At 43.9% G+C, this 15486-nt stretch overlaps 1 protein-coding gene across 1 annotated transcript in view; it reads left to right on the top strand.

Moving 5' to 3' along the window:
• The first annotated feature begins 721 nt into the window (after positions 1–721).
• LEMD3 (LEM domain containing 3) overlaps positions 722–15486 on the top strand; it is an 85400-nt gene continuing 70635 nt past the window's right edge. Inside the window, exon 1 of the mRNA XM_088463148.1 lies at positions 722–1919. Within this exon, the coding sequence (XP_088319274.1) occupies positions 866–1919 (1054 nt within the window). The 5' untranslated portion in view covers positions 722–865. The remainder of the gene's footprint in view (positions 1920–15486) is intronic.

The following is a 15486-nucleotide window of genomic DNA, read 5'->3' as shown; positions in this document are numbered from 1 at the left end:
GACTGAGCATGCGCAGGAGCAGAAGGGATTGTTTTCGGAAACCGATAACAATGCCTTATGTAACATCGCAGGGACAGCGTGTTAGCGCAACTGCTGTCTCTGCAAAAATGATTGCTGAACAGCAGCAATAACTCTTAACAATTGATAACAAATCGTGACGATGTTGCTCAATAACATTCTGTGCAACATCGTCACTGTTGCTGAATAGAGCCCTAAGGATTTTCTTTAAAACGTTTTTCTGCTACCTGAATAGCATAAATCATTAAACGCGGTACAATGCTATATTGTAGGATTCGGGCACTAACAGAGATGATAGCATTATCTTTTCCATTTCCGCATGGTTTAAGCAAATTTGCTTGCTGAACAGACCCTACATCTCCCTGATTGCAAGGTATGTAATATAGAGTATGTTCCATTTGCAATGCCCAGATCCATTTTCGCTGTAAGTATTGTACTTGCAGCAACCGCTTATATATGTACATGGGAAAGAAATCCATGCCTTACTTAACCATTTACTAAACTCCGCAACATACGGGCACAGCTATTGAGTTTCTATTATTATGCCCAATTACCACACACCAGGCTGTGGTCACTGGCAAGCAGGAATGAGTCTGGCTTTATTAGAGTCAGTCAACCTATGCCATTAGTAGATGGGGACGGCGGCTATATAGTAAGGGCCGGTCACTATTCTTCCCCCTCCATGAGCGTGTGAAGCAGCCGCCCCCTGTCAGAGGCGCCAGAGCCAGCAGCCAGACTGGCTCCCGGGTGAGCGGCGGGTCTAGTTCACAGTCTCGTTCGATGACGTCACTTCCGGGGCACAGCCAGTGCGTGCAGGGGGGGTAGATTATCATTATAGTCCAGACGAATGGTCAAAATGGCGGCCACGCAGTTAACGGACGAGGAGCTCGTTTATGAGCTGAAGCGCTGTGGCGTGATGCCGGGTCCGGTCACGGACAGCACCCGCCCGGTTTACTTGAAGAAACTAAAGAAGCTACGTGAGGAGCAGAGGCCCCGGGCCGGAAAGACGCGGGTAACAAACAACAACCTGGCGGCGGCAGATTTACGCTCGGAGAACTCAGCAGCCCGACCGCCCCCCGGGGATGTGACGCATCGGCGAAGCGCCCGGTACCCCCAGGCCGGGAAACCCTCTCCGATATTAGGCTTCAGCTCCGATGAGTCGGACGCGGACGTGGGGCTGGGTGCACATGGCGGGCGCAGAGAGAGGAGCAGCGCCCCCCAGAAGGACCGAGATCCGGCCCAACGGAACTACACGGGCACCGGTGACGGGCGGAAGGCGGCTGTTTGGTGCGGGGCGCACAGGCCGCACAGTCCCCCGGGCCGCGATGACGCCGAAGAGGTGGCGACCAGAAGCCGGACCGTGAACGGCAGCCGCCTTCCTCATTGCCGGGATTACTCGGACTCTGATGAGGAGGATTTGGGGGAGAACGAGCCACAGAACCGCCGCAGCAGACGGAGTAAACCGGGACGGGACAACGGCATGGGCCCTGCTCAGCATTCGGGCTGGGATCAGGTGTCCCCCAGACACCGAGGAGCCGCCAGGAAGCCTCACTCTCCGGACTCTGACACCCGCAACAACCACCTGGGGGCAAGCTACAGCCCTGAGGGGCCCCGGCTCTACTTTACCAGCAACAGCGTTACTCCCAGCCGGCCATCCCCCTCCAATCATACGGCGTCCAACCACACTCACTATCCCTACACCAAGAAGAAGCCGCAGAAGCTCCCTGAGCCCGAGGAGGAGCTCCTCCAGCAGTTCCGGAGTGCTGAGGTGTCTCCCACAGGGGGCTTCAGCGCCCATTACCTGTCTATGTTCCTGCTAACTGCGGCCTGCCTATTCTTCCTGCTGCTGGGACTCACCTACCTGAGGATGAGAGGCTCAGGCCTGTCCGGGGGGGAGAGCTGTAAGTATGCCGAAAGGTTTTGTGACCTCCATCATCAAGTAGTTTTGCAATGTCTCTGCTATGGAGTAGTTATCCAATACCTTCCACTTGTATCATAAGAGCAGTGGTATCTAAAAGGATTTGTGCACACACAAAAGCAATAGTGAAGATTACTAATCCTCTTCTTATGTTAAAGCATCTCTACCCAAATAGTGTATTTCCATACTGTGTGGAGAAAGGGGACAGCTATGTAAAACAAAATGTTCATACATAGGCGTCTCTTCAGCAACAGTGATGTTCCCCCTAAATATCGGGTAACATTGTCACTATTTTTTTCTCAATTATTAAATTTATTGCTGCTATTCAGCAATTTTTTTTTTTATGCTGGAACAGCGGTTATGGTAACACGCTGTCCCTCCGACGTTACAGAAGGCATTGTTTTCTGGTCTCCGAAAACAATACCTTCTGCACATGCTCAGTCATGCGCTTGGGAATAGTCTCCATCCCTGCTTTGCGGTGACTGTGGAGGCTAAGTCACTCTAGAGCCTGTCAAAACTGCCTAAATTGAATGATGTGTATACAGGCTTTATATTGGTCTGTATACATTTATATTTGTGTTATTTATATTTAAAATTTATATGTACATTTTAAATATAAAAACATATAAATCTAAATGTATACAGTCTCAAATTAAAAGCCTGTCTACACATGTCAATCAATTAGGCAGTTTTGACAGGCTGTATTTGGACTTGGTCACCGCAAAGCAGGGACGGAGACTGGGGTGGAGTTACAAGATCCTGCAGGGACTTATGGGAAAATTTCCCTCTACCTGCAGTTTTCGAGAAACTAAGTATTTTCTTTATATAACTCCGTTCTGAGATGGCATAATATAAAGTAAATATTTTTAGAGTAATTTAACGCTCTTTGCTGAATAGCAAAATGCGTTAAAGCACCATAGGGGGCGATTCAATTCAACGCGTATTGAATAGCGCCGGGAGCAAGCTCCCGGAGCTATTCAATTCAGTGCGCTGTGTGGTCGGAGAATGCCGGTTAACGCGGTCATCGCGCCTTAACAATGCTGTTAAGGCGCGGTAACCGATGTTCTCTGACCAAAGTGCCCAGGGGAGAAAAAATCCTTAGCGCGCCCAAACAGCGCGGTGTATTGAATAGCTTCGGGAGTCCCTCCCATCGCTAATCAATAGCACATTGAATTGAATTCCCCCATAAAGATTAATGGTTGATTCCTACAGTGCAGTACTCTGCAAGATGGGAATTCATGGAGAAGATAATTGCTAAGTGGATTTACTTAAGTATGGAAATGTTAGTGTCCGCATTTTTTATGTAAAAATATAATTGCTGAATAGACCCCATACTCATCTATTGCATCACTAATGTACCTCCTGTACAGTAGCTAAACAGGAAGTAACATCCTCTGCTATATAGCCTGGGTTCCCCCTCTGTCCACGGGGATGGTAGGGAATATCGTTGGACAGTAGCTGATGTCAGGGTCCTCTCGATGAAGGGCATCTAGACACTACCACATAGCTTGGCTTTCTAATTGTAATATGTATAGCAGTATGAAGCCGGGTTATTATAACTGAACTCCTTCATTAGTAACCAAAGGCATCTTTTAGATGCAACAGGCTCACTGTTGAAAGGAGCTTAACATGCTGTAGAACACTGTATGGAAGTTGTTTTATTTATGACACTGCTTCCTGAAACACGCAGTGAATTATGAAATCTCCCCCTATGTATTTCTCTAGACTTAGGAACCATAGGTGACATATGTTCAATTGAGTTTCAATTTAGCTAACTAGGTGCATGCGGATGCATGTAACATATTATAAGTTCTAACACCAGTGTATTGTAGCTTGACAAATGGTTTAGGTGGTGGTGGTGAAAAATGTATTTTCTTTTGTCCATGTGGACAAAATAATTCTTGCACATCCACCTGTATATACATTTGGTTGCATTTGCAAATGGTAAATGTCATATAAGCAGCTTCCCTTTGCTTTTTGTAAATGAGAAGATCATTGAAGTGTTATTACTTTGTATATGCAGCTGTATTATATCTAAAGGGGGGCATTCCAATACACGATTTTAGCAGGCTATTGAACGATAATGACGTCATTATCGTTTAAAAATCGTTTATAAATCGTGCAGTGTTTGGTCGTTAATGCGCGCTCCCGCTGGTCGTTTGATCTTCTCGTCAGTCGACTGAACATGCAGGTCAATTTCACTTGATCTATGAAAGATAATTTGCAAATCGTTCAGACTGAAAGATAAAATTTCAAGGGAAAAAAATCAGGGGAAAATAGTTTAGAGATTGGACAGGGAGTAGATCGTCTAGTGGATGTGCCTCTTAAGTCTTCATTCTAGTTTCATGATCGGGCAGGGCACTAATCAAGAAACAGGGCATATCTGCGTGTGGCCCAAAAACGAGCGTGGCTTCTCAGGAGAGATGCTGGGCCGCCCCCAAGCTCTCTCCACACTCTGAATAGATGCCGTGGGCTATATTGAGAACCTTAACTTTAGCATTTGCTACTGTTTAGCATTTGATACTAATGTTTTCTTCTGGCGTAAAACTGGCACATGGTACCCTTTCACAGCTGGTCGCTTCTTGAGATGCAATATGCTTCTTTTTCCAGCACACATTCCTTAATATTGGCTAATGAGCTGTACAACTACATCAGCCCATGAATAAGCAACAAAGTAGATTTCTTTTGCACACAATTTACAGTTTGCCAGTTGAAGTACTGCAACCTTTATTATGACTGCTATTTAATGGTAAAGGGAAGAATTTGTTAATCTACAGCAGGGGTGTCAAACTCGCGGCCTTCCAGCTGCAGTGGAATTACACATCCCAGCATGCACTGCCACCGGCTTGCTTTTAGGGCATGCTAAAACTGTGACAAGGCATGCTGGGATATGTAGTCCCACAGCAGCTGGGAAGCTGTGAGTTTGACACCCCTGATCTACAGATAGTCTCGAGCCAAGCTTTGCCCTTCTGCTCCATGGGAGGTTTCTGTCCTCCCTGAGCTCGCCTTAGGACACCTGCGTTATGGTTTGACAGGTGTACCGCCCCAGTCAAACTCCCCACCTGCCACAGTAATCTGGCTCTGATTAACAGAACCAGTGACAAGATTTTTCTCATGTATAGTGCAATGTTTCTAACAAGAGACTTAAGCTGTGCACACTCCATAGGATGACGCGCCACAGCAGTGTAACGATACATTGCACGCCGTACACATTGCACGGTCCAGCACATAATGGCGCAATGTATTGTTCCATGCTGCATGTAGCAGCATAGCATCGTTCATTGCATCGTCCCATCTGGCATGCAAACCTGCACATCGGAAGATGTGATGAATGACAGTCTGAATCGGCTGATTTGGGCGTACACGCTATACATTGTACAATATATCGTACCGGTCTTCGTTAGAACGATATATTGTATGATACATCCTATAATGTGTACCCAGCTTAAGGGGCATGTACAGTGGCTGCATTCATATTTTTTTTTTTTTTACCCCAGTGGCACGTGAAATTGCGGCTGGCCACCACCTTTTTCGTAGTCAACTGGCCGCGAGAGTTGTAGCCACTTTAATTTCATTAGGACACCGGTTCTCAAACTCGGTCCTCAGGACCCCAAACAGTGCATGTTTTCCAGGTCTCCTCACAGAAACACAGGTGAATGAATTGGCTCCATCTGTGGATATTTTAAAGTGTCAGAGTAATGAATACACCTGTGCACCTGCTAGGTGACTTGTATAATGTGAACTGCGTGGGGTCCTGAGGACAGAGTTTGAGAACCACTGCAATAGGATTTAAGGATTTCTTTTTTTCATTGCATCCCCAGAGCAGGTGCAAAGCTGGTGAAAATCATTAGTTTATGGTAAAAATGTTCAGACTTGGTTCAGAACATCTGAGAACTCCCCCTTAGCTTAATTAGGCTAATAATTACATGTCATATTTTGGATAAAATTATGCAAAGTACATAACGGGTTAAAAGATGTGGGACAGGTATATGGGGATGCTATATGGATCGGTTAGGTGTTTTTAATATTGCAGATGGGAGTCAGCTTTTTTTATTTATTTTTTTAAGTAATTTTATATTACACAAAAATTTACTTCCAAATTTAACTGGATCTTTTAAGTTAATGAAGAAATCTTAAAATTATATAGTATTTACTGTTCTTAAGTTGCAAATATCAGCATTTGAAACCCTTTAAAAGTGCAAAATATTTTTCTTATATACTTTTATCCGATAACTTAAGTTTTAAGGATACAGGCTGTTCTCCCAAATCGCCCCCCCCCCCTTTTTTTTTTTTTAATACATTTAATGCATCTTTTCATTATTTCTGCCAATTTTTTATCAATTTGATAGAGCAAGTATCAGGATTGTGCATAGCTGCATTGATTGGAAATTTGCCACAAAAAACTTAAGGCCAATTGAATATGGCCCTAAGGGGCCGATTCAATTAAGCCTGCTGATCATAGCGCCGGGTGGGAGCTCTCGGAGCTATTCCATTTAGCGTGCTGTTAAGTCTGACTTAAGTCGGAGAATGCCGGTTCTCGTGACTACAGCAGGGTGTTTAGTCTCGAGAACTGGCATGCTCCGACTAAAGTGCTGACCATGAGGCTGTTAGCGCTGTGTTAAGCCGGAAAACATCTTTGCGGCCGACACTTTAGTCGGATTTCTCTTCGCACCCTCCTTTAGTTGCCCTAACAGTGCGCTGAATTGAATAGCTCCAGGAGCTCACTCCTGGCGCTATCAACAGCGCGATTAATTTAATCGGCCTCTAAGACAGTGAATGTTTATTGTGACGTTTCAATATGCATTATGTTCAAAATTGGAGGCTGAACTGAAGTAAAATTCAATTCAGCAGGCGTTTGGGAGCACAAATTCGTGACTTAAATATGGCCACACCTTGCAACTAATTTTCATGAAGTTAGTTGGGGGCGTGCCTGGCACGCCCCCAACTATGATGAAAAGGGGATGCGTCTTGTAGACATGCCCCCTTTTCATGGCCACGCCCCCCTTCATGGCCTGCCACTGGAGCTAGAGTGAACACTATATAATAATTGTGGACCTGGTGTAGGCCATGCCCCCTCCGTATGATGTCAAATAGGGGTGAGGCCACAATCCCCGGTGACTACAGCAATGCCCGGAGCATCCTGAGGATGCTTCAGTGAGCTGTAAGGGTAGCGGTGTGACCGTCTGAAGCGTCCTAAGGATGCTCCAGGCTGCACGGTACCATTCTTGGGCACCCTGCTAGCCAGATGAGGATAGCAGAAAAAGCTCAGAGGGCTAGACCAAATGATTACGGGGGCCTGAGGTTCCCCCATCCCTGGGTTAAGCAAAGCATTTGATGTTCTTAAAAGGTGTCAAATGGTTGATCTGTAAATGGTGAGAAAATCACCATTTGCGACCGTGGCTGCTACTAATGGGCGCCCGACAGCGCAATCATTGTTGCTCCTTTCAGGCGCGAAAGTCTCAGGAGCCCAGATTTCTGATTGCAAACTGAGGTGGCGAGCAGAAATCGACAAAATCCTGTTAACAAAAACTTTCGACTGGTTTAACTGCTTTATGGTGTATTTGGGCATAGAAGGAATGGCCGTCTGGCGTATCTAAAGTGATGGGCGATCTGGGGCAATGCAATTTTTTTAGCGTGCCCTAAGTGTTTTTTTTTTTTTTTTTTAGCAATTTAGCTGGTGATTCAATTCTTTTAATGGGCACTTTAACTAATGGACGCCCGACAGAGCAATTTAATTGTTGCTTCGTTCAGGTGCCCGTACCGCTTGTGCCGACCTCAGTCTGTTCAGTATTTTGGAGTACAGAAAATTGTATCAAGTCTTTTTTCAGTTTTTTTTTTAAGACAAGATTGCAAAATGTTTGAATAAACCTCACACCAGCAAGTTGAAAATACCCACATACCTGTCTCACATGATTTACCCCATTTTTGAGCATTTTATATACATTCACCTGGAAACTCATGTCATTATTGGTCATATTGTGCTATTTAAATGCCACAAGAGCCTTAATATTCATTGGGCTCGAAACAATTGACCGCAAATTAAATAGCACTGGGAGGGCGCTGCCGGAGCTATTAAATTCAACGCGCTGTTAAGGATTTCTTCTCGCACCCCTCCAGGAAGGCGAGCAGATGTCTGTCAAAAGTACAGGCGTGATGCTGTTTTCTGCCCTTAGTGCCGGGAAGTTTAGTTGGAGAATGCTTGTTCTTGCGACTAAACACCCTGTTTAAGGCGCGAGGGGTGGGAGAACGGGCATTCCCCGACCTAACTGCGTGCAGAATTGAAAAGCTCCGGGAGCTCCCTCCCAGCACTATTTAATTCGCGGACAATTGAATCGAGCCCATTGTCGGGTGTACCAGAGGTTCTGCACTGTATCCCAACATTTTTATTTAAAATTCCCCACCTCTTCCCATGTTTAGATGATTGCAATAGCAAAAATGTAGTTTTGCTGTGAAACTTGTCCGTAGTTGAATTGCAAGGTTGTGCGGAGATTACTTTTACCCTTGAAATCACATCACGTTGAATAGCCCCCATAGAAGCTAAACACTGTGTGGATGCATGTTCTTATGTTAAATAGGCACCACGCTATAGCGCTAAACTTTTCTGGTAGTGTGGTATTTAAGAATAATTTTTTTTTAAGTACTTCAGATTAGTTACTCTTAAAACAATGCACTCTGGACACTCCTCCCTTATAAGTTCCAATTACATGCCACAATATTATAAATGTAACCACAATAATCGGTTTTATACATTTTAACTGAGAGCTTTGACACACAGAAGAACATTAAAAAAAATTGTCAATTTGATTGCATAATCATGCAGAGAGATGATTGCTTAAATCTGCAATAACATCTATGAAATGTATTTTACTAATTATTCCTTTTTCCCTAACTTCAAACCCAGGGGCTGCTCTTTGTAGCCGGTTTTCCAGGACTACTTAATTGCTCTTATGGCCCAATGCACCAATTTACAAGCCACAAAAGTGCAGACCTGCAATGCTTTATGTGCTGAAGTGTGCTTGTCAGCCAGTGTATTTCAAGGTGCATGCTCAATTCCTGGTCTTTAGGATCACTCCTGTGGAGAAACCTGAAATGTGCATGACAGAAATTGTAAAAACATCATATCAGTATAGTCTACTTGAACTTTAGAAACACCCCTTCATTAACTTTTTTAAGTTTTCTCCTAAAATACTGTTCAGCTAGCTTTGCCACCTGTTATAATTTGAGTTCATCGAGTGTGAAGGGATGTCTTTATTTACCTGTCAGTGTTTTAAAAGTTTTTACTGCATTAATCAAATTTTGCTTGTATGCTTTCTTGCACATGTACGAATGTGCCCGTTAAGTATATGGATGAGAAATAGGGGTATATTTACTAAAGTGCATGTTTTTAGAAGTGGAGATGTTGCTCGTAGCAGACAATCAGATTCTAGCTATTATCTTCTAGAAGTTTCTAGATAAATGTTAAGTGGAATCTGGTTGCTATGGGCAACATCTCTACTTGTAAAAACCTGCACTTTAGTAAAAATAGCCCCTAGGGTGTATTTGCTAAGTGTTGGGTTATAAAACCCATTGTAAATAAACCCCCTGGTCTGATGCTGGAAGATTAAAGTCCTTTTGCAAGTACCCCATGTCCTCCCAAATCTTGCTATCAGTTGGTGTCAACTCTATATATTAGATTGGCCAGAAATCCATATGATTTACTATAAATACCGGTGCAGTTGCACAATAAAGCATTATACTGTGTTTTTCTACTTGAGCTCTTTGTAAGTGCCCCTCACTGTGCTATTTAATGAAATCTGTGCAGGCTTATTTGCGAAAGATCTTTTCAGTGCTATTATCTCTTGATCATCCTTCACAATGTTAAAGTATCAAATAGGATTGTTTTGTTTAAAAACAAACGTTGTGCTACAACAGACCTGTCAAACTCAAAATCCCAACTGGGCCGAATATTCAAGGTTTAAGGGTGGTATTCAATTGTTTTAGTGCACATGATCGTGCGTCTAAAGTGACGCGAGATAGCGGGGCGCTATTCAATTGATGCTGATTGCGCCCAAAGAGGTCGGGTTTAGCTGCGTAAAACTGCTACACCCGACCAAGGTCATGATCCAAAAAGTGCAGTTTGGCCACCCCAAACGGGTCACTCTTCGCACATTTCAGCTCGCACCTCCTGGGGGGTGTCGAGCCGAAATGCCAGTGCCGGCAGCTGAATGCGCCCAACAGGAGCAACAATTGAATAGCTCAGTTGGGCACGAAGTGAGGTTGAAACAAGAGTGTGTGGGCCACAAGAGAAAGTCTTGTATGCAATTTTGAAAGGTTTATTAAGAAAAACCAACAATAATGTTTAACCAAAGAGATGTCAAGTATTGAGAAGAGAACATTGGGCCTGATTCAGCTTTGGAAATAGTGAGATTTAGCACTTAACTGATCATCTTGGTAAAACCATGCTGCACTGCAGGTGGGGCAGATTTAAAATGTGAAGAGATTTAGATTTGGGAGGGAGGTGTCCAAACTGACACCTAAAGTGCAGTGTAATAATAAAGCTGTGCAGGATTTGTGGGCTACATACAAAAGCAGCCAGTATTTACACTACATGCACAAAATATGTATGTATTTACTCCTTTTGCATTGCAACATGGTTTGTCCAGGTACACAGTTAAATGCTAATTCTCACTCTATTCCCAAAGCTGAATCAGGCCTATTAACTTTTAATGTTTTCTTCCTGATATTTGACATCTTTGCTGTCGCCAATTTCAGGAGAAATCTTATTGGATGTGATAACTTTTAAAACTGAACCAAGATGAGTCTGTCAAACTGGACCTAGCAAGAGACTTGTTTCCTTTCATTAATGAGAATACTTGTTCACACTGGTAGGTACTCTCCTGGTGTCTCCTAGCCTCCCCATTACCCAGCCGTGTCTTGCTCCAAACCCCCCCCCCCCCCACAAGCCCCCTTTACACAAGTCAGACAGATTGTAATTGCTGACGCACTACTGTGACAGTCAGAATTTATGGACTGCTGCTGGCTCCTCTTCTTGATTTCTGTCGGTGTACATACCGCTGTGTGTGCAGGGGAGGGAAAGGCTACGCTTCAGATGGGTTGGAGGTGGAACAGTCAGTGGTGACTGACTGCTCCGCAATGGCTTATGGGGGAAGCTGAGCTCCGATCGCGGCAGCCATGCCGGCTGATCAGAGCAGGGGGGTAGGGAATGAAGGGCGGCCACACAGGGACCGGCTGGGCCGCATTATGTATGTATTTGGGCCCACACTGTCGGGTCGCATAAAATTTTTATTTGGGTCACATGTTTGACATGCCTGTACTACCACCTTTTACAAATTCACATCAAACTTAGTTTGCGTTCCACAGATAAATTAATTTGAGCTTGATGCATTGTCACCAATCATGGTATGCCATATTACAAAATCTAGTCAAATGTAAATGTAGCCAGTCCCATAAATTGAATGGTCTCAGGCCATAGTGCTGTATTGTCACATCCACCACAATTCCATTTACCATTGCAAGGGTGTAGGCTAGCCCAATTTTTGTTCTTGTATTTTTTTTTAAAACAAGAACGAACGCACTCGCATATAGTTAAGTAATTACGTTGGGAGGGGACTCCACCATGAAGCCTTCTGTTACATGAAACATTGTGCCACTACTAGCAAATTACAGTGTGAGCTGTTGGCACAAAGTCTATCACCCATACCTTTCGTATAGTTCTCAATGCAAACATGTCAAGTTCTATCAGAGGGGCATAGACAGATTTTCCCTACTTGTCCTGACTGCTGAGGGTGATTAGCTTGGATTTTAATAGTATTCATTAAAATAAAAACTGGCTATATACACACCTATCAGAATAAACAATATATAAATTTATAATTAGTGAAATATTATGGTATAGACAAACAATTCTCCATTATAGGAGATCTACTGAAATATTCATATAAATACCAATTATACACAATTTCTCTTGTCCCTTGGGAAATTGGTGCAATATATAAACTCTTAGCAGGCTATGTGGTGTACAATTAAATTTAGATTGAAATTGGCTTTCAGATGTTTCCCAAAATATAATCAAAACTTATACACACTTTTATGTAATCTGCAATCTATACAGATGTCCTCAAGTCCCAAGGGATCTGATGTATTAATATCAAAAATTCAAGCTGAGTTTGTTTTTTTTGTATTATGGTAAAGTACTCACAATTTCAATAATAGCCTAAAGAGCATATACATTTCTTAATCCATGTGTGCAAAAAATTCTTAACCACGTATATTTTTGTTTATAGCCCCGTTGAGCATAGTTCTCTCAAACATATGCTAGACATGCATATAATTCTAATAGTATCATAAACATGCATGTAAATATAGCGTTCCCGCTAGGCTATTTTAGTGGGTGCGGCGCCCTGCCCTCCTTCTGGAGGGCAAAAAGCACCCTGCCCTCCTTCTGGAGGGCAAAAAGCGCCCTGCCCTCACAGCCTGCGGGTGCCGTCTTCACCCGCGGGTCGCAGTGTCCCGCGGGTGGAGAAATGTGCAGTGACCCGGTCACCGCCGGAGAATAGACGCCGGGCGCATGAGCCCGGCATCTATTCTCACTGTCTACGGCGCACACACAAAGTTGCCCTCCCTAGCTCCGGCGCCCTGCCTACCGCCGGAGCTAGAGTGAACGCTATAAATTTATACATCACCATGTGTGTGTATATATATCTCAGCAGAATGAATTGTCAGTAAAACATCCTATTTGGTAAGTGGCACATCACAGCAAAATTAAAAACACATGTATACACAAAAAAAACTGAAGTGAATGAAACAGGTGAAATAATAACATTGATACAAGTTTGAAGTGAAAACATGCACATTAATTAAAATGCTAACACCGCGGATAAGAACAGCTAATAAATGGTCCAGTAGTAGGCGGCGGCCCTCAGTTCTACCTGGGAGAGTATAAATAGCACAAATATTCCTTTTTTCTTGATAGATACAGATAAGGGCTGTGTACTTATATACCTGAGATCTGCTGTTTCCCGTCTTGTAAACAGAGGCCAGGAAATGAGTCCCCAGTACTGACACAGTGAAAAAAAGATGAGCTGCTTCTGCTGTTAATGCCTGATCACACAAGTTCTCCCTGTTACCACGGGCAGCGCAGGGAGTCCCAGCGGCCGGCACTAATGAGGAAGCAGTAAAGAGAGGAAGTAAGTGTCACTATGTCTCCCCTAGATCGTGGTTTCCGTGATGCAGGGGTCCAGAGTGTGCACTGTGGAACCTCCCAGCAGACTGACCGCGGCGCGTTTCGCTGGGGCTTTGTCAATGAAGCTCAATCCGATTTGATATATACAGATTTGTACAGTATATTACATTAAAATTAATTGCTATGTGCAGTTCCACAACAACTGAAAGTAGTTTACTCTTATTTGCACCTTGCAAATTTAGTCATTGTCTGATGCATCCTAGTGCTTTCCTGAAGATTGCTTTGATGGTCAGTGGGGGGAATTTAATACAACGCATTGTTGAATAGCTGTGGGAGGGAGCTCCTGCAGCTATTCAATACACCGCGCTGTTTGGGCGCGCTAAGGATTTCTTCTCGCACCCCCTGGAGATGTTGACGAGACATCCGGGCGCGCAGCTGTTTTTCTGCTTAGCGTGGCGCTAACAGCTGCGTGCCCGGCACTTTGTTTAGGGAATGCCGGTTAACACACCTTTACACCTTTAAGGCACGATAACTGGCATTCTCCGACCACACAGCGCACTGAATTGAATAGCTTCAGGAGCTCGCTCCCGGCGCTATTCAGTTCTCGTTGAATTGAATCGCCCCCAGTGTAAATTGAATCTTTAGTACTTTGGGCGGAATTCAATTGTATTCGCGGCCCGCATCTCCCGTCTAAAGTGACAGGAGATCGCGGGCCGCTATACAATTGTCCAAGATGTTCGCGCTGATCGCGCCCATAGAGGTCAGGTTTAGCAGCGTAAAGCAGCTAAACCTGACCAAAGTGCTGGGCGCGATCGCGAAAAGTGATGTTTGGGCGCCCAAACATGTCACTTTTCGCACATTTCAGCTCTCATCCCCCAGGGGCTGCGAGCTGAAATGTAGCGCTGGCAGCTCATCGTGCCCAACAGGAGCAAGAATTGAATAGCTCCGTCGGGCGCGATAGCGGCTATAAAGAATTGAATTCCGCCCTGTGACTGTAATAGGGCTTAAAGTCAAGACACGTGTACACCTGCAAACATTCATATTTAGGTAAAACATGACTCCCATTTACTGCTTTAATGTTGCAGCAGTATACTTGATAGGTTCAGATATGTTCGGATAATCTAAAACAGTGGTTCTCAAACTCGGTCCTCAGGACCCCACACAGTTCACTTTTCCTGGTCACGCAGAAGGTGCACAGGTGTATTCATTGCTCGCTGACATGTTTTAAAAGATCAACAGGTGCAGCTAATTATGTCACTAGTAATTATGTGAGGAGACCTGCAAAACATGCACTGTTTGGGGTCCTGAGGACTGAGTGTGAGAACCTGTGGTCTAAAACTATAGGTCTTGTTTCTCGCATTGCTGCTACAGGATTCAATGATATTTAGTTCTAGCATACTAGACTGATGATGCTATATTTACAGTTAAAAGGGTTGTTGTTTTTTTTTGAGATTCAATTTCACCTTACTTTTACTAGTCCCATGTTTGATAATACCTGCTTTTCATAGAACCATGTAAAATGGATGGCTGCATGTCTAAAACATTGGTTCAGATAAAGAAATGCAATGACCTTATAGGGTTTAGCTTTTTATTTTTTTGTGCTCCTTGAGATTCTCAGCGGAGATGGGGAAAATAAAGAAACGTGTACATATTGTTTAAATCTATTATCGAACCTGAAGTATGGCATTCTAACGTTTCCATAGTGACATACAGCAGTGGAGCCAGAGCTTGCTGGCATGCAAGAAACACTTGCTTTTGTGTACCTTAAGTATGCCTATGGCTGCATATTGATTACCAAGACATCATGAGTTCTAGTTTACACTGCCTGATTCTGTTCCGTATCTTAAGGGTCTATTTTCTCATGTGAAAAGCCCCTGATAATGCAAGTGCTGTTATTGTCCATGAAGCCAGGTATGACCAACATCAAATTTATTGTTTTTCTATGATCTGGACATTATAGATGTGTGGATACAGTAGTTTTACTTTGTTCTAGTGTTATTACTACTATTTTGACCTCGAGCTATACAACTAGTTTTATGTGGGAGGGAATTCACTTGTTATATGTTGGCTGCAGCCCTCGTCTAAAATGACTGTAGCTATTCGGTTGTTTTTGGGCCTCCATCACTATCGTGGATGTTGCACCCAAAATGCAGGGGATTAGCATCGTAAAGTGGCTAATCTCGTCTACAGACAGTTAAGGCTACCAAAAGCTGGACGCGATGTGGTTAAGGTGCTCAAAAGCACTACTGTAAGCGGAATCCTGCTTGCAAAGCAGGAGGCTGAGTAGAAAACCCTGATAAGTAATAGGCACCTGTGGCAATCGTTCAGTGGCACAAACAATTGAATAGCGCCTGTCGCTTTAGATGGG

Source organism: Taudactylus pleione, unplaced genomic scaffold (genome assembly GCF_031769625.1).
Source record: "Taudactylus pleione unplaced genomic scaffold, aTauple2 ptg001327l, whole genome shotgun sequence".
Classification (NCBI taxonomy): domain Eukaryota; kingdom Metazoa; phylum Chordata; class Amphibia; order Anura; family Myobatrachidae; genus Taudactylus; species Taudactylus pleione.
Note: the sequence above shows the minus strand (reverse complement) of the source record. Positions and strands in the feature narration are given on the sequence as shown.